The 19,963-nt window shown below is 39.0% G+C and overlaps 1 protein-coding gene and 1 non-coding gene across 4 annotated transcripts in view; both read left to right on the top strand.

Moving 5' to 3' along the window:
• GUCY1A1 (guanylate cyclase 1 soluble subunit alpha 1) overlaps positions 1 to 4,665 on the top strand; it is a 28,440-nt gene extending 23,775 nt beyond the window's left edge. For 2 of the 3 annotated variants that reach the window (XM_021698896.2, XM_044912592.1), the window contains exon 8: positions 3,996 to 4,665. In XM_021698896.2, the coding sequence (XP_021554571.1) occupies positions 3,996 to 4,197 (202 nt within the window). In that variant the 3' untranslated portion in view covers positions 4,198 to 4,665. The remainder of the gene's footprint in view (positions 1 to 3,995) is intronic. The other variant, XM_044912591.1, reaches the window with a different exon arrangement.
• A 4,031-nt stretch (positions 4,666 to 8,696) lies between these two features.
• LOC123324258 lies at positions 8,697 to 8,890 on the top strand. Its single transcript, XR_006539735.1, has one exon. It is a non-coding gene; the product is annotated as a U2 spliceosomal RNA (small nuclear RNA).
• Positions 8,891 to 19,963: the final 11,073 nt, after the last annotated feature.

Below are 19,963 nucleotides of genomic sequence, written 5' to 3'. Positions count from 1 at the left end.
TGTTGCTTTTCTTGGGTCTGACCTCCATCAGGCTTTCATCTAAATGGTATTATTTTTCCAACCTGTTTTCCTTAAAAATTCTGATCTTTTTGGGACACCTGGGTGGCACAGTCGGTTAAGCGTCCGACTCTTAGTTTCAGCTCGGGTTGTGATCTCAGGGTGGTGATCTCAGAGTCGTCAGAGTGAGCCCCGCGTCGGGCTCCCACTCAGCAAAGAGTCTGCCTAAGATTCTTTTCTCCCTCTGCCCTTCCTCCCTGCACGCTCTCTGTCTCTCAAATAAATAAATAAATCTTTTTTAAAAATCTGATTTTTTCTTGAAGATGATTTAATGAACACTTCTAACTTCATGATACTCTAATTGTGTTTATCTGTAAGTTTCTTAAAGCATAGAATTTGTATTCAGAAGACATGCTGTACAGCTAAACACAGCTCTCCAAATGTGCCTTCGTGAGCAAGGCACCTCAATTCAAATGGTATACTTTAAGGCCACTTCTAAGTGCTGAATATTTTATATAAACTCAAATGTAAGGTTAATATTGTAATTACCGAAAAAAAAAATATTGTAATTACCGTATTCAATAGAAGATGCTGGGTTGATGGGGACAGAAAAAAGAAAGATCTTAATTACCTATAATTTTATTATTGTTGTTTATCAAACCTTTATAGTTTTATGCATTTTTATAATTAATTTTTAAACATTTTAAACCTACAGAAAAAAAATCAGAGAAAATGTGACACCCATGTGGCCAATACTAATATTTAATAAATGTCAGTATGTTACCATTTTTGTTTCAGATCCCTATTTTATAAAAAAAAAAATATTCTAGCCCCCCCAACTGTCTGACATGTTGGACTCTATGCCCCTTAGGGTTTGTAGGAGCAGCTGAGAACATACATTTCCCACAGACAGGCAGGCTCCCAAAGAGAGGCAGGAAGGCACTAAGAAGAGCATGCTCAGCAGCTTCTCCCAAACTCGCTACCAGGAAAGAAAGTGGGCAGAGAGAAGCCAAGAGTGTAACTCTCATTTAGGTTCCACTAGAGAAAAATAGATGTCCATTCAACCTATCCATATCCTTTCCCGACTTGCCTTAAATCTGCTGCATATTATGTTTTTGAGATTTTTTTTTTTTTTGATGAATTGGAAACCTAGTTCATTTATTTAAACTATTCCTAATGCAGCGGCATGCAGGTAAACCAGCACTGGGAGTAAAGTGGAGAATCTTTGATTTTTTGCATTTACCGATTTCTATGGTGTATGTACTCCCACCACAGCAGGTTTCAGCTACAGATGGAGTTAATTGGCTCATAAAATTCCTGAATGTTTAGCTGTTGGCTCTCATAAGCCAGTATGAGCCAGGTCTAGCATTCACTATATGTGCATGTGATATAAAATGTATTCTAGAGTATGAATAAACCATGTATATCTATAAGATACCTACAAATGGTATTCCCAGATCACAGGCAATATCCAGTTTAGCTTTACTAAGCATCAATTAGCTGTCCAAATTGGTCTTACCGATTTATACCCCACCAACAGTATATGAAGGTTTCTATTCCCTAAATGTTACCAATATGATGAGTGTTAACTGATAATTAATTGATGCTTAACCAATCATGTTTAATCTATTTACTTCATCTTCACAGCTGTCCTAAGAGACCTGCACTATTATTACTTCATCTTAAAAGCTAGAAAACTGACATCTTTGCTGCTATTCCAGCCTAGATCTACCAGACTTTGAAGCTTATCATTTTAATACTATGGAATTCTGTAACTTCTCATTATATTTTACCCAATATTATGCCTTATAAATAACAGACACTCAGATATTTATGGATCATGACTAAAGCATCATTTCATTAATTATTTTGCAGATTACATATTTACTGATGAGTTTTTAAAAATTAGCTAATTGAATATTCACCTGTTCTTTTCTACTTGAGGTCTGTCATTTTTGAAACCTGGATTTCTATTCTGTTGGTTTCTCCAGTACATAGAGAGGTGTCTCGGTACCAAATATAATGCAGCACCATCATGCTATTACATTTAGGCATGACATCACAAACAGATGAGTCGGAGGCCATGGTCTGGTTGGGCAGATATAAGTGGTTTTCTGGGGAAGCTGGTTTAGGGCCCAGAACTGTCAACATTTTCCATCCTGAATACATATGCCTGAATAATAGGTTAGAGAAATGCTTCTTAAGTTTGCATTTGACAAAAAGCTAGGGAAGCAAATAGAAAGAAGAGCCACTAACTTCATCAGTAGGATTGGAACTTAAAATGAATTTAACTCATATGTGGAATTTAAGAAACAAAACAAACGACCAAAGGGGGAAAAAGAGAGAGAGAGACAGGCAAACCAAGACATAGACCCTTAACCGCAGAGAACAAACTGATGGTCACCAGACGGGAGGAGGGTGGAGGATGGGTGAAATAGGTGGAGGGGATTAAGGAGGGCACTTGTGATGAGCACCGATGGAAATGTTGAACCTAATATCACACTGTATGTTAACTAACTGGGATATAAATAAAAACTTTAAAAATAAACTAAAAACAAATACAATAAAATGAGTTTACTATAATGGATATGTAGTTAGTAGCAGATAATAAAATGCGGTAAACAGATACATTTAAGAAGAAATATTTCAAATACCAGATAGTAAGAAGAGTGTCAGTTTGTACAGTTAAATCTCCTTTTAGTCCTACTAACCTAGAATTCTTAAAAATTCTATTGAGAGATTCAAATGTTATTCTTTGATTATATATATATATCTTATCGATATATACCTATATCTATATATCTTATATAGAACTTCTCTTTTACAACTTCTTTTTTTTTTATAGATTTTTTAATTTATTCATTCGAGACACAGAGATGCAGAGAGAGAGAGAGAGCAGGAGCAGGGGGAGAAGCAGAGGGAGGGAGAGAAGCAGACTCCCCGCTGAGCAGGGAGCCCGATGTGGGGCTCGATCCAGGACCCTGGGATCATGACCTGAGCCGAAGGCAGACGCTTAACCATCTGAGCCACCCAGGCACCCCTCTTTTACAACTCCTTGCCCTTGACTACTTCTCTATAATATTTATGAAATAAATGAATCAATAAATGGACAATGTCTTTTCTCTTTCAACTTATGAAGCCTTATTCTATAAAACTATGTTTATGCATGGGCTTGGGGGTCTTTTGCTATTATTAGAGTTTGGGATTATTTTGGTTTTTTCCCCACTATTGTGAATTTACTGTTTGTTATATGAATTATTGGTTATATCTTTACAAAAATATTTTATAAATTTTTTTCCTAATATGAGTGAAATATATTATTTGGTAGAATTTTTTTTGGTATTGTGAATTGATTCTTCATTGTTCTTCTGTAAAGATTTTTTTAAAAACCATTATGATCATTCTGTCAATCACACTGAAAATGGTTTATTAATACAGAGATTCCCCAGCTTTTGATGATTAACTTAATGATTTTTCAACTTCACAATGGTGGGAAAACTATACATTCAGTAGAAACCATAGTTTGAATTCTAATTTTTGATCTTTTCCCTAACTAGAGATATGCCACATGACACTCTTATTCGCAATAGGGGAATAAACAACCAATACACTTACAACCATTCTGTTTTTCACTTTCAATAAAATATTGCATAAATTATATGAGATATTAAACATTTTATTATAAAGTAGTCTGTGTGTTAGAGGATTTTGCCCAACTGAAAGGCTACTTTAAGTGTTCTGAGCACATTAAGACAGGCCAGGTCAAGCTATGATGTTCCATAGGTTGCATGGTTAGGTGTGTTAAATGCATTTTCAACTTATGGTATTTTCAACTTATTAATATGTAACCCCATCATAAGTCAAGGAAGATCTGTATTCTCAGGAATATTGATTTAGTTGGTTGTTTTTTCTTGCATAGACAGTTATATCAGTATTAAATTTTAATATTAATATTTTTATTTTAATCTTTATTAATATTTTTCTTTTAATCTTTTCAGATTACTCAAAGACTGCCCTGGTTTTGTGTTTACCCCTCGATCAAGGGAAGAACTTCCACCAAACTTCCCCAGTGAAATTCCTGGCATCTGTCATTTCCTGGAAGCTTATCAACCAGTAACAAATTCAAAACCATGGTTCCAGAAGAAAGATGTTGAAGATGGCAATGCCAATTTCTTAGGCAAAGCCTCAGGAATAGATTAGCAAAATATATATCTGATTATTAGTCCTTGGGTTTTGACTCCTGTGAGCATGGGTGGAATCTCTAAAAGCACTTTACGATTGCAGATGACTAAGAACAGTATTAAAATTTCAGGAGCTAAGTCACGATCTACTTTTTCTTCCACTTAACATGACAAAAATGTATTTACTTCGATACTCAAGTCTTTAGAGGGAAAAAAAAAAAGGAAAGAAACCTCAAAAATGGCATTTGGGGTTTATTTCTGTTACTATACCCACTACACTTATTATCTGTACTCACAATTCAGCACATGTACATCTATCAGGTAATTGCAGTGTCCTGACCTGCACAGCCTGATGGAATGACCCGCAGTCTTGTGTCATGGTGGAATGCCATGGTTGTAAAAGTGCATTTGTGATAGTGTGACCTCCAAAAAGCTTTCCAAATAGAAATTAGAGTCTTTGATACCATAAGCTCTTTGAACCTTTCAGCTCTGCATTTTATTACATTTCTTCATTTCACTGTTGGTGTATATAACAAAATAGGTTGAATATTTTTTCTGTTGCACTTTTTCTTTTTCTTTTTTTTTAAGAAAATAAGCAATTATGGGTTAGATGCAATATGAATATAAAGTAGTTCTTCTATAAATATCAAAGATTGTTTTATAAAAATATCTGCCATAACGTAATGTGTCATATCAATAAATACTGCCTTTTGTTTGACATTTTTCTATTCTGCACTTTGGTAAAGGCTATTTTAACTCATATTAACAATTTAATTCCTATTAATTCATTTTTGTATCATAACATTCAGGATAAAAGAGGGTTACAGCCTATATTAAAATGCAATAATATCGTTCTAATTTAATTTAGAGAAGCAACATGAGAGTAAAGTAAGAATCCAGGGGATATACCATAATGTCCAAAAGTAAAACATTTAAACACACACACAGAAATTTAGATCTATTTCAGCAGACATCCTGCATTGCCATGCTGAGCCGTATAAAGTTCCAATAAGAAAATCTAAGTTCAGAAGTGGGAACTGAGACTTGTTCTTCTTGCTAATAGCTTATTTTTAAATATTTGTGTTGGACACTTTGGTGTGTATATATGTCTTAAGAATCGTCAATTTTTTTTCTCTAATTAAGTACACATTTGTGAATGTTTTTATTCTAGTTGAATGATCTCAATGATATTTTTTAAAGAGAATGTTAGTATTGATGAAGAAAATGATGCTATGATTTCATTAAGAAAATTCTCAAACATTTTTCTGGAGCTGGAACTTCTATTTTTAATGATATTAGTGTAAGCTCTCTGAAGAACTAAATAACCTACAGAGTTTGGTTTGGGATAAGGATCTGATTTTAGGGGCGCCTGGGTGGCTCAGTTGTTAAGCGTCTGCCTTCGGCTCAGGTCATGATCCCAGGGTCCTGGGATCGAGCCCCGCATCAGGCTCCCTGCTCGGCGGGAAGCCTGCTTGTCTCTCTCCCACTCCCCCTGCTTGTGTTCCCTCTCTAACTGTGTCTCTCTCTGTTAAATAAATAAAATCTTTAAAAAAAAAAAGGATCTGATTTTAAAAAGAGCTCCATTTCAAAAGAGGAGAAAGATGAACATTATAATTTTTAAATCAGTATTAGCAGAGTCATAGATACACTAGCCTGGTGACCTCAGGAATAAAAAGTGATTACTGATTGTCCTCTAGTATCCCAAGTTTACTACGACAGATACAACAATTTAGTGAATGATATCCCAACCTCTTGAAGCACTGATTGTATCTTATTAAATACCAATCCTATCATTGGAAAGTACCATAGGCCTTGGGAAAATAGAGTTATAGTCTCACAATTATATGAAGTTAATAAAAACATTTTAAAGAAAAATAAAGACTTAAATACATTTTTCCTTCTGGAACTGAACCCTTATTACAGCAAAAATGATATGAATTAAAGGAAATTAAAAAGCATAAAACAGGGCGCCTGGGTGGCTCAGTTGGTTTAGCCACTGCCTTCGGCTCAGGTCATGATCCTGGAGTCCCGGTATCGAGTCCCACATCGGGCTCCCTGCTCAGCAGGGAGTCTGCTTCTCCCTCTGACCCTCCCCCTTCTCATGCTCTCTCTCTCTATCTCATTCTCTTTCTCAAATAAATAAATAAAATCTTTAAAAAATAAAAAAAAGCATAAAACACAATGTCTCTTTATCAAATTTTTAAACAGACCCCGTTTGATAATAATTTGTCTTCTAAGTTTGTAAGTTAATTAAGATTCAAAAAATATTTTCTCTGTATACACACCTACAGAACCAATGGAAGAAAATGTAAACGTGAGTAAAAGGTATATAGGAACTCCTTGTACTATTGCTGTAACTATTCCATAAGTTTGAAATCTTACCTAAATAAAAGTTACCAAAAATGTAATTTCACAGAGAAATTAAATCTTCTGTGATAGATACTCTAGGCCAGCCTACAAAGGCTCATTAACTATGGAATACTTTAGGGATCTTACAATGAACATACATTTCCATGATAGAATGTATTCAAAATTGACAGTGTGGATGCTAAAAAAAATTAAGGAAACCCTTTTTTCTCTCTAGCTTATCCACTTTGGAGGGTAGCAATTATGGAGACATTTTCAGATCCAGACCACTGATGGTAGCCAGGGACAGAGAGCCTAGAGGGTAAGTTTTCAAGGAAAGTTAGAGATCAAACCAGCAGCTCTGAAGTTAGGAGTGAAATTGAGGATGGAGGAAAGAATGGACAGAGAGGGTGTATGACAGGGTTGGGGGCTGAGGGTTCTGAATATTGTTGCCAGGTTAACTTTTTGAAAAAGTAATGTGGGTCCCAAGAGTGCTTCCCAATCAGCCTGTTTTTCCTAATTCCCCGGAATTCCAGGAACTGTTCCTTCTGTTCTGGTCTTATTGTTTCCATCCATGGCTTCTTGTTCCTTCTATGTCTCAAAAGAAAATGATTCATGCTATTTCCTGAGTTTGAACACACAGATATGAACATAAAGGTGGCGTGTCTGGTATTGGAATTTCGTATTATCTAAAGGCCATTAGTCCTTCAGATCCTTTGGTGGGAAGGAAGGAAAAGTTGCTTTAACGTTTTACTAACCTTTCCTCCAAATACTTCATATTGCCAGTCATGCCCAGGCAGACCCTTCGAAGCATGTCCTATGGTTAAGTCAGAAGCAGTCATAGAATGGGGAAGGGTGTTCTATGGCGGGTCTAGCAAGTGAATGAGGTGAACAAAGGGGACTGTTTACTCCACATAGCGGGTCTGGGGGTTAGACATGGCTCCCTGAGACTCCCCAAATGGGAAAGTGCCCAACTGGAGCTTTACATGCAGAGCCCCAGTGAAGTCTGGGGCTATATAATGCTTTAAAGTAACTTTGAAATTGCTGTTAGAACAACAGTTAATAGTCCCAAAAAGAATGGGTTAATGAATTATTGTAGTCGTTTTAAGTGCAGGGATTTTACCTGGATAAATCATTATTAAAAAGTGAAAAGGAATCTCTCACACATCCTCACTGGGGTGGCTTGATGGATCATGAACCTTTACTGAATAATAAAGCATAAAGTGTGTTTTGCCTGACTGCGCACTTTAGTGCTACTTCACTCTTTAGATGCTGGACCTGGAAAGTTAAATAAAGGCAGATATGAAAGGTAGAAAGATTGGGGGATATGATGGGTGTATGAGATGGGAGGGCGGTCACTGGAAGGAGCTAGGCCAGAGGTGTTACAATTCCTATGTTGACGGACTTACCATCCTCTGCAAAGCAAGAGCCCAATGCTACAGAGACCATAGAGAAGTGCAATCCCCTTGTCTAAATACAAGCTAAAAGCAGGGCCAGCTCGCTTTATTAAGCTGAGAACACCAAAATGTACTTTAATCAAAGTTTACAGTGTTAAAATGTACATTTGTGGTTAGGATTCTTCATAAAGCTTGGGAAATCTTCGCATTCTCTAGTGAGACAGGGAAGAATCACTCCTGTCCTGAAGAGCATAAGCTTATGGAAGTAATTAGTCCTCCATCGTCTTTGTTGCACTCAGATTCCTTTTGCTCTTAGTATGTTTGCTTCCAGATTTTAGACAAAGTGCAGCTTCCTTTTAAGTGCTCCTTTTATTATGTTGATGATATGTACTCATTTGGTATTCTTACTTTCATCCACTTCAAACATTTTACATTTTGTTGCCATCTATAGATTTCCTGTGAAGCAGCTTTGCTCTTAACCTGTCACACCTGCATCTGTTCTGACTATATCTCACACAATCTATACTCTTTTTCATCCAAAGCTATTCTCTTACCTATGCCCAATTCTATTCAGTGCCTGCAAAAATAAATAAATAATACTATTTTTTTTTAAATAGCATAGGATCATAAATGCATAGATTCTCATTTCAAAAAATAATAAAAATAAACTAAGCAAACGGAGAAAAAAGGTGATATTCTAAAAGCCAGGCTCCTTTTATCATCAGAGCAGACTCTTTTTCCACTATAATGAACTTTGTTTCAGGAAAAGGTTAATATCGCTTCTCGGCCTTTTGGCTAAGATCAAGTGTAGTATCTGTTCTTATCAGTTTAATATTTTGGATTTAAACACTGGGATAAAAATCAGGACAAAATTTAGATGGCAGATCTAGGACTTCCCAGATATTCTGGTGAAGATTTTGGGTAAGGTGGTGCTGCCTTTCAATTTTTTAGTATTTAATGTCAAAATATTACCTTGCAAATAAACCTTACAGATTGTGAAGAAATTTGCTTGGCAAGAAATGACTTTGCATAATGTCCAAATCTTAAAGTATCTGCTAAGATGGTTGTTTAGTCTGAAATGTTGCCAAATCCATTTGTATCGAAGAAAGAACTCTGAGGTAGTCTCACAGAAAATTAAAACAAAGCGAAACAAAAATGTTGCTACAGCAGCTGGACAATCCGATGTATTACACAGCAAGAATAAACCAGGCAAAACTGAAGCCTTCTGGAAAGTTATAGTGATAGTGGTCACGGAATTCTATGCATTCAGTAATAGTGATGCCCAGTGAAGCAGGGATATGCAGCATCTAGGCACTGTTCAATCACAATTAGCTGCCTTCTTCCCCAAATAAATAGTGTCTTGGAAAGTTGACATGAATAAAAATATATTAGTATTTGAGAATGTACTATTCCTTCACCTCCTCCCACATGTTAATTAAAGATGGCTTGCAAAATCTTATGACAACTTGATATTCACTCATCTAGAGCAGTGTTCTTCAATCTTTGGATTCCTGCACACCATTAGTAAAATATTTTAACACACTGACACTCTATTATAAATACATAAGCATAAATGTAAATATTATTAAGATTTATGATAAATAAAATGTGCTGCCCTCAATCTGATATACTATGATATAGTGGTAAAACTTATTTTATTTTTTAAATGAGCACGAATATAAATAAAAATTCTAGTGTTTTCTTCACTTAGCCCCAGTGAATCATCTTTATATTTTACTTTGGAAACTGCTACAATAAGCTAGTGGGTCTTCATTTTCACTTCACATATCACTATAAAAACTGGATAAAAGATGAAAGTACAAAGCATCACCCATCCTAAAATGTGCATATGACCTTATACCCTAAGACTTATCTGTATTTCCAGAGTTTCGGAGCCTCCCTGGATTCTAGTGCTAGAACACCACAGTGCGGTAGCATAACCCTCAAACTTAAGAACTTATTATCAAGAGAGGAAAAAATGTAAATACTATTTGAAATGCAAAGTGTATAACTGGGAAAAATCAGTAACTTTTGCTTTAGGTGTAACCATTTTTGATTTTTGAGGAATAAAGGGAATTCGTTTATTTGGTCCTACTCTGTGGAATGATTCCTGGGGCTTTGCATACAGGCAACTAAAGTTTTCTTTTCAGCAAATTTTTAACATATAACCTATTTTTCTCCAGTTTTTGGTAAATGTGCATTGCTACAGGTATCTCATTTTTTTCTAATTTAAATATTTCTTTTCATTTTTCTTCTATGTAAAATAGAATCAGCTATTGGACCTTGCATTGAAAACTTGCTTGATACTAACAACACTCCTTTTATTATTACTGTCACAGTTGCTTTAAATAACACATTTATTTTGAGTTCTGCTTCTGGCAGAGTTGCAAAATCTATCAAAAAGTTATCCTGTGTCTAAGCTTGTTAGATATTGCTGCCACATAAATATTGTAATAAAAGTGTTAATAAAAATCTTTTTAAAATTTAAAATGAGTGCTGTTTAAAAAGAAAAAAAATGAACTGTCGAGTCAAGTAAAAGCAATGTTGTTCCAAGTCATGCAAACACATTTCTTCTGATGTAGGTCTTGCTGCTACCGATATAAGAAACCTCCAACACAACAGTGTGGAAAAACAGGACCAACAACTGTTATCCCTCTTCAAAAATTACTGTCAAATATGGCACTAACATAACCAAAATACATTTCTTTAGATATGTAAAGCTCCTATTTTCAATAAAACTCATAGCCAAGGTTTTCAAATCACGCATAAAGTCAAAATTTTTAAAAATAACCTAAACAAGAATAAAACTGTATTCTGCCTATCCAAGTGTAATGGTTAGTAGTACAAGCTCTGGGGACAATCTGTCTCAGCTACATTCTACTAAAAAAGCAATTTTCCATCACTGCCTTTGTAGTTCGTAGAGAAACAGGAGTACGGACTGCCTTTGGTCTACACTATCCTTTCAGAATGTTTGTATAGGAAACCACTTATGAGACCCATTTTATGTGCAGGGGTCACTTGGTTCTCTTCACATTGTCGTGCAGCAATTGGGGCCCAGCGGTGCCTGGGTGGCTCAGTCAGTTAAGTGTCTGCCTTTGGCATGGGTCATGATCTCAGGGTCCTGGGATGGAGCCCTGCATTGGGCTCCCTGTTCAGTGGGAGTCTGCTTCTCCCTCTCCCTCTGTGCTCTCTCTCTCTCTCTCAAACTCTGTCTCTCTCAAATAAAATCTTAAAAAAAAAAAAAAAAGAAAGAAATTGGGGCCCAGGGAACCAGTGCAAGATCAAGCTGATACTCTCTGTCTGCTATCATAGTGTGAGAAATGAAGTCTTTAATCTCTGACCCAGGAATTTTGTGTCTTCTACCAGCATCCATGAAATTGTGGCAGTTTAACTTGTTAATTTGCAACTGAAGTAAAATCTCACTCCTCATAGTTATTGACAGTTTTGGCAATGAGAATGGGATGCTGACAGAGACATGGCTTCCTGGAAGAAGGATTATGAAGGTCTTGTGGGCTGATTAACAGGATTTGAGGGAAGAGTCTGTGGGAATCGGTGACAAGCATGGTGACCAAATCATATGTTCAGCAGGGTGATAAATGGTCCTCCATTTTGTTGTTTGCTAGTGAGGAAGAATTAGGGAGGAATTTTTCATGTCAAGTATCAGAAAGGAGGCTCAAAGCCAGTTGCCTGAACAGTGGCTTAGTTGTTGCTTGTACTCCTCCAAGTGAGAAGACTTTCCCAATCAGGCTGCCAGCCTCAAGTCTACCTCACTATCCAAACTGATGCAAAGATCAGTCCTGGGTTAAAGGAAATTTACAACCCTCTTTAGACAATAGTTACAGAGGTGTACATTTACATTCAAAGCAAAGGAAAGAAATCTGCATGCCCTATGAGCATGAATCAGGTGAATCATTAAAATTTCAGTTAGTTCACTTGGGAGATGAGTGTGCTAGATGCACAATGCTTGTTAAGGTAGAATGGCAGCTGCTGGGAAGTCTTAAGACTTAGCCCTTCCTACAGGCTTTCATGCTAACCTGAGATCTTCTCAGAGATGACGGTTAAAGTTCTTGAAGCTCTTTCCAATAGTCTTGGCTGCCATAGGGGAGCTTGGTTCTTTTGGGGGGGATTTCCCTGAAACAAACAAACTCTCATGGGAAACCATAGTAAAACAGTGTTACAGGTTGAATGTGTTACCCTAAATTCATCTGTTGAAGTCCTAGTCCCAGTACATCAGAATGTGACCTTATTTGGGAAAAAGGTCAGAGCAGATATAATTAGTTAAAATGAGGTCCTATTGGAGCAGATAGGCCCCTAATCCAATATGACTGATATCCTTATAAAAAGGGGAAATTTGGATACAGACAGGGAAAATGCCATATGAAGATGAAGGCAGAAATAGAGGTGATGGTTTTACAGGTCAAGAGATACAAGTTATTGACAAGAAAAACCAGAAACTAAGTGAGGGTCATGGGACAGATTCTTCCTCACAGTCTCATAAGGAACTAACCCTGCTGACACCTTGATCTTGGACTTCTAGTCTTCTATACTGGGAGACAATAAGTTTCTGCTGTTTAAGCCACCTAGATACTTGTTTCAACAATCCTAGCAACTAATATAGGCATTAACCTATATTTGGACCTTTAATACCCTGAATTAGATTTACATTGTTGACCAAAGTGGCTCACTGGAAAATGAGAGGCTGACATAGAGGAATTATTGAAGTCAGACGTGCAGCCCCAGAAAACTCCTCTGGACTTTGCACTTAAATTAGGGAAGAATTTAAGGATATTTTCTTAGTAATGTTGCAACAGTTGCCCCCAGATTAAAGTGATCTCCTTAAAAAGAAGTTGCTGCTGTCCATGTCAATCGCTTGTCAGATAAAGTGAGCAAACCCCATGCCCCCAGTTGGAATACAGTGTTGCTATGTCTGCTGAGTCAAGGTATCCCCACCTGCTAGAGTGTTGTGCAGGTCAGACTTCGGAAGCTCATTTTGTTAAACCATGAGATGCAGCTATGTGCAACAAGCTAAAAGCAAATGCTCCTTGCTTAGTGGATTAGAGCCATTCTTGCTCTCTTTACCCCTTTACCCATCCTTTCTTCTCTACTCTGACCTCAGCAGCTTTAAGGAGAAAGACAATTACGAGTGACACCAAGGTCTCCCTGCACCCATGGAGAATCAAAGGTCATAAGCACCTATCTAAATGTTTGAGGTGTGGGGACCTTTGGGGAGGGGTAAGGAAGGAAATCAGAATGTTATACCTATGTTGTACACAAGTCACCATCCTACCTGGCCTTGTTGGAATGGGGCAGTGAATTCAATTAATAGAATTTAGGCAGAAATCATAGTGGAGAAGGGAAGCAAATGTGCCTTGTGTTTAGGGCCTTTTAGGTTAATTCAGTGCATTGTTGTCACATCAGTATCTGAATGTATATTAGGAATTGATGTGTTATATGCTCATATTCCCCTGTTCCCTAAATGCCAGAAGGAATTCTCCTGATCAGTAAGAGGAGCATGTAGGTAAATGCTAGTAACTTTGGTGCCCTGCAACTTTAGCCACATCTTTGAGCTACAAGTCTCTCCTCTGATAGTTTTAGTGATTACAGCCTCTGGTAAGAGAAGTCAGGCTTCCCCAGAAGTCCTCTTTGAGGTTTAGACTTATTGCCTCCCTGAAAGAGCTACTAAACAACTCTTACTATCAAACCTTTATTAGTCTGCCACTAGGCTCTTGTCAGACTGAATGCCTTACCCATGACGGTCTTGAGACCGTCCAGCCTGATTTTCCCACTTCAGAGTAGGTTGACTCAGACTCAGTGATTAACAAGGTGGGAATGGCTCACAAGTCTCACTTGGTAAATAGAAACAGGATGTTCAAGCTTGCAGCTAGCCTAACCCCAGTGGCATCTCAGCTTTCCATGGGAAAGTGGCAGCTATCACTGTGGAGAAACTTCATCCCCTACTCTGCTGCTTACAGCACAGCTCCCGGCTCTGCGGAGCCTTGGTCCACAGAGGTTTCCTACATGTCCAAGCCTGGCTCACTGACAGTTCAGCCAAACTAAAACCCAGTGGTGCCCTGGTATAGTTTTACTTATTCCTGGGTTGTTGCTAATGTCCTAGCTCTTTGAACAATTACATATTAGCAAACTAAAGATACCCCTCTCTGGGGCCATGAACAGTCAGAACAAATCACAATTGCTGACTGATTCATGTAAACGCCTGCGATAAGGACCTGTTCTCTAAAGATATGGAATGGAATGCAGAGACTGAATGAAACTGCCCCATTCACATTTCCACCATCACTACCCTGGATCCATCATTGTAGTGAACATAGCAACACACTCACCATCACAGGTCAGGCACAACATCTGGTTCAGACCTTTGACCCCTTCGTGAAGCTATCAGTGGTACATCACCAATGTTGACACTGTTTTTGGATCACAGTGTTGCATTCCAGCTGGATCAGCTCATTGCTGTTACATTATTGTAGCCCTTGGAAATAAACTCTGTATTGTTTTAGCTTTCTTGGAACATTTACCGTCTAACAATGGTGTACGTTTAATCGCAAAAGGTACTCAACAATGTGCTGATACTCAAATTATTCAACTCCATGCTTCCTACCAACCTCAAGTACTTGTATCATTGACCACTAGAATGAACTTCTCAAAAATTGACTAAAATTTTTTTGACTCTACTCCCATCACCTCCTCTTGGTTTACACACCTTAATAAAGAAGTTTGATTACTGAATGCAGTTGTCTCAAGAAAGGAATCATCTCTTCTAGGCTGCTTCTTGAGTAATGAACAGAATGAAAGGGATAAGGAGCTGCCAAATAGACCTAATTTAAAACTTCAGGACTTTGCTCTGACTTTTCCTGGGCATGATCTTCTTTCTGTTCATAACAGAAATCCCAGGCCAGCATGGCTTTCCAGCCTCTGGGTTGGCAGCCCAGATACCATGGGACCTAGAAAATGCAGACTTAATTTGCCGCTTGGATTCCCTTGTTGGGTTAACACGGTCCTAAATCATAAGATGATCTCTTGATTGAGTATAATTTTTACCAAGTCCCCACATAGGCCAAAGGGAGGAATTCAATCAATTTTTCTGAATTTTATTTAAAAATGCCCTTGTCAGGGCACCTGGGTGGCTCAGTCAGTTAAGCATCTGCCTTTGGCTCAGGTCATGATCCCAGAGTCCTGGGATCGAGCCCCGCATCCGGCTCCCTGTTCAGGGGAGAGTCTGCTTCTCCCTCTCACCTTCCTCTCCTCCCACTTCTGCTTTCTCTCTCTAATTAAAGAAAAAGAAGAAGAAGAAGAAGAAAGAAAGAAATTCATTTAAAAAAATTTATAAAAATGGGCACCTGGGTGGCTCAGTGGGTTAAGCGTCTGCCTTCGGCTCAGGTCATGATCCCAGCGTCCTGGGATCGAGCCCCGCATCCGGCTCCCTGCTCAGGGGAGAGTCTGCTTCTCCCTCGACCTCTGCTCCTCCCTCTGCTCGCTCACTCTCCCTCTCAAATAAATAAATAAAATCTTTTTAAAAAATTTTTTTTTAAATTAAATAAAAATGCCCTTGTCTTTCACCATCTAGCCTTTGTAGGTGAATGGTCTGGGTGAAAATAGGGGAAAATTTACAAAAAAGTGAAGTTACAGCTACTAAAACAGATTCATGGTGATGAAGGAGAAGCAACAACCCTGGCCCCTGGAGAGCAAACATATTGACCGCCAGGAAATGTGGCCGAGGGGAGAGTATTAATATCTTTATCATCCCTGGATCCTTCCTCATAAAAGAAGATGCTTTAGTTTGGTTCCAAACTGTATTAAATGCCTTAAATTTTGCTGACTACTGGCCTGCCATTTCCGAGGAGACAACTCTGAACATGAATTAATTACCATTCCCTTAACATTACTGAATCCATCAGACATGGGATGGCTCCAGCACATGCATATCCTACACAAACTATCTTTCCCACCCCATTCCTATAGCTGTTGCTCAGTCATTCCGTGGACCTAATAAGTACCATTGGCTGGTGGCATGGATCTTTAGGACAGGTTGGGCTAACTGCACTCAGTGCTTCCACAAACAAAGAATAGACTCATGTATTCAAATTGAACTGGGAACCCCACTGTCTACTAGCTTTCTGGGAAGCAACAGAGGAGGCATTATCAACCTGTTTCCCCTGGCTAAAGTAGGTTCTACTTGAGAGATCCCAAGAATGGTAAACAAAACGATTTTCTTTCTGGGGCACCACATGCCACCTGGGACTATACTCCTTGTGTGGAAGCACAGCATTAATTTTCCTTCATTCTGAAAACTCAGTGACTTGTACTGTAAGGGTATGGAGTAATAAGGAAGGAATATGACACCTTCAAATGTCTAATGCAATGCCAAGCGTAGACGCCTGCAGAGGAGTACAGAGATGTCTCCAGAGTGGGATCATCTTTGATTACCCAGGGAAGCTTCCTGGAGGGATAACTGACTAATTATTTATGCATACACTGCAAGCAGATGTCCTGGTGAAGGAGTCATACAGTTAGACTAAGGTGCAATAAAATTTCCCCCAACTTTAGCTGAAGTCAAAGTCACCATGTAAGCCCTCGAAGGCTTCACACCCAGCCTCAGTTTGCTGGTCTGGGTGATTATGAATGATGATAAAATTGCCCTAGACTTTCCCCTTGCAGGTCAAGGTGGAGTCTATGCAATCTCTAACCTGACCAAGGGCAGAAGTCACTACAGAAATTTGAGGAGAAAGCCACCTGGCCTTCGAAATTAAACCTGGTGTTTTATGGGGCTCGTTCAGCTGTTTGGGTCTGGGATTCCGGGGCAAGGTTGAGGTCAGTATTCAGCATGGCTTCATTCTGCTGCCCAGAGTGCTGTTGATACTAGCTATAATTAAATGCTGTATGAGCCAAATTGAACAGATTTGGACTCAGTTCTTTCAATCAGATTAATCAGGGTGCTATACTTGTAAAATTCACCAGAAGCCAAGATGGCGTAGAAATTAGTGATGAATATTGTTGGGAAATAATTTTCCACGGACACCTCATATTTATGCATGTCTTACGACTAGAGTCTCTGACTGTCTTTTTCCCACACTATCTTTTTCAAGGATGTTTGTATAGCAAACTACCTTGGAAGATACAGGTAGTATCTCCCTCTGGAGCAAAGGAAGGCATACCTACAGTCCGGGATAAAAGACTCAGGTTCCCTAAGGTCAAGGTTTCTAGGTTATAATATAACCCATTGCATGCACAGGTGCCTCATGGCCCACTTTGCATTATCCTGTGGGAATTGGGACTCAGGAAACTGGCTATTGCTATTGTTGTGAGTAATACAGTCCTTAAGTCACTGTCCCAAGAGTCTGACATTTTCTGCCAGCACCCTTGGAACTGCCTCGGGCTAACTTTTTAGCTTGCAAGTAGGAAAATGTTAGGACAGAATGCCAAAATTTAAAAATTAGATGATTCTGCATAGAAATTCAGATCATAGATCTCACGAAGGAATTTCAGTGTACTTAGCATTACTGGCCCACAATCTATCCTGTCGATAAAAGGCTGGAAAAATATTCATTTGGGCTGGAAAAATATTCACTGGCTCACTGCATTCCCCAACACTCCCTTTTGTCTTAAATGTACCCAATCTGTTTCATCACTCTTCCATTACCTACCCAACCCAGTGGGCTTTAGAGATTGTGGCTCTTACATATTTCTCTAGGATAGCAAACCTGTTTTATGAAAATTATGATAAAATGGAATGTTCACTGTATCAAAAGAGTCTTTCCTTTATAACTCATAGCTCATATTAGGATTTCATTAAATATCTACCCTTGATACATCTAAAAGTGATCTTATTTATGATCTTCAGAACTGTTATGTAGTTGTCAAGAATACAGTTTCTATAAAGTGAGATTTACGCTAGTACTGTTGCTCTCATACTTCTGATATGAGATAGCTGTGTGTCATTATTTAAATTATAGATCGCACAGGGTGGTAGGTTTGCATCCTGGAGCTGGCCCAGTAGTACAGACATTAATAGTTTTGGGTTCAGTCCCCAGAGAGTGGTTGTGTCAATAACTCGAACATTATGACTCATGACAAACTTTCTGCCTGATGATTTTGAGACCAGATAAAGTCCCAGATTACACCTTTGCTTCCTGTTTATGGAAACAGTAATCCTCTTAACTGGAAAACTGGATTCTTTTTTTTTTTTTTTTTTAAAGATTTTATTTATTCATTTGAGACACAGAGATACAGAGAGAGAAAGAGAGCATGAGCAGCGGGAGAGGCAGAGGGAGAGGGAGAAGCAGACTCCCGGCTGAGCCAGGAGCCCGATGTGGGGCTGGAGCCCGATGTGGGGCTCGATCCCGGGACCCCGGGATCATGACCTGAGCCGAAGGCAGACGCTTAACCATCTGAGCCACCCAGGCGCCCCGGAAAACTGGATTCTTAACACAAGGGCAAGCCAGAGTCCCACACCCATTTGGATGGACAGAGTATAGGGCAAATAATGTCCTCAGCTTCCTGTCCTGCGAAGGTGGTTCATGGTACCGGAGGCAGACGTATTACTAACGCGAACAATGCAATCTGCAAACCCTCAGCTCGTACTGTGTTATTTAAGGTAGGCTAACCCTCAAATAAACAAAACCCAAAGTGTTAGTAGCCCGCGTGAGCTGTTTATCTTTTACAAAATGGGGGGTGGGAGGTGGGGTGACTTTTCATTAGTCATTCAGGGCCGGGACAGACAAAACTCTCATCTTCAGCAACACCCTAAGCATAGATACCCATTGGGCAGAAGGGCAAAGAAAATGGGAATGTTTGTACCGCAGGTTGTTATGTTCGGGCTTGGAGGTGACATGTGTCCTTTCTGTTCACACTTTGTTAGCTTCAACTAAGTGACATGGCTAGCCTCACTGCAAGGAAGGGGAAGAAATTGATCACATGAGTGACCAGCGCAGTTCCCGGCATAAAGATTCATTGAGGACATACTTAGTACTGGGCAGTGTTCTGCGCTTTGTGCCACCAGTTATTTGGCAGTCCCACATGGTCAGGAGATTGAATGTTTTTGGCCTCATCAGGCCCTTCTTCAGGTCTGGAAGCAATGTGGCACTGAGAGTAGGTGACAATGAAGGTAGAATCTTTTTTTTCTTTAATTTTATTTTATTATGCTATGTTAATCACCATACATTACATCATTAGTTTTTGATGTAGTGTTCCATGATTCATTGTTTGCGTATAATACCCAGTGCTCCATTTAGTACATGCCCTCTTTAATACCCATCACCAGGCTAACCCATGCCCCCTCCCCCCTCCCCTCTAAAACCCTCAGTTTGTTTCTCAGAGTCCATAGTCTCTCATGGTTGGTCTCCCCCTCCGATTTCCCCCCTCTCATTTTTCCGTTCCTGCTATCTTTTTTTTTTTTAAACATATAATGTATTATTTGTTTCAGAGGTACAGGTCTATGATTCAACAGTCTTACACAATTCACAGTGCTCACCATAGCAGCCATCAAAAAAAATGAAATCTTGCCATTTGCAATGAAGGTAGAATCTTAATGTGGCAACGCATGTAAGCCTCCAGGGGAAGAGCATGATGTACCCTCTTCCCTCTCTCAGAACAGGACAACGTTGATTATGCTCTCTGGATTATGTCCATCATCGGCTGAACCTACTGGACCAAGGCCCAGAACCCTTTATCTCCAGGGAAAGATGAAATGCATCTGAGTGAAGAGCAAAAAACACCCTCCCTATTATAAACCGGGGGGTTCCCAGGTGAGGGAGGTAAGGAACCTTAAAAAAGAAACCCAGGGCGCCTGGGTGGCTCAGTTGGTTAAGCGACTGCCTTCGGCTCAGGTCATGATCCTGGAGTCCCGGGATCGAGTCCCGCATCGGGCTCCCTGCTCGGCAGGGAGTCTGCTTCGTCCACCCTCCCCCCTCTCATGTGTTCTCTCTCTCTCATTCTCTCTCTCTCAAATAAATAAAAAATCTTTAAAAAAAAAAAAAGAAACCCAAATAATAAGTCCTATTATAACCTAGCAAAGGCAAGGAAATGTCT

The sequence above is a fragment of the Neomonachus schauinslandi genome, chromosome 2 (assembly GCF_002201575.2).
Source record: "Neomonachus schauinslandi chromosome 2, ASM220157v2, whole genome shotgun sequence".
In the NCBI taxonomy this organism is placed as follows: Eukaryota; Metazoa; Chordata; class Mammalia; order Carnivora; family Phocidae; genus Neomonachus; species Neomonachus schauinslandi.
This window is presented reverse-complemented; position numbering and strand designations above follow the sequence as displayed.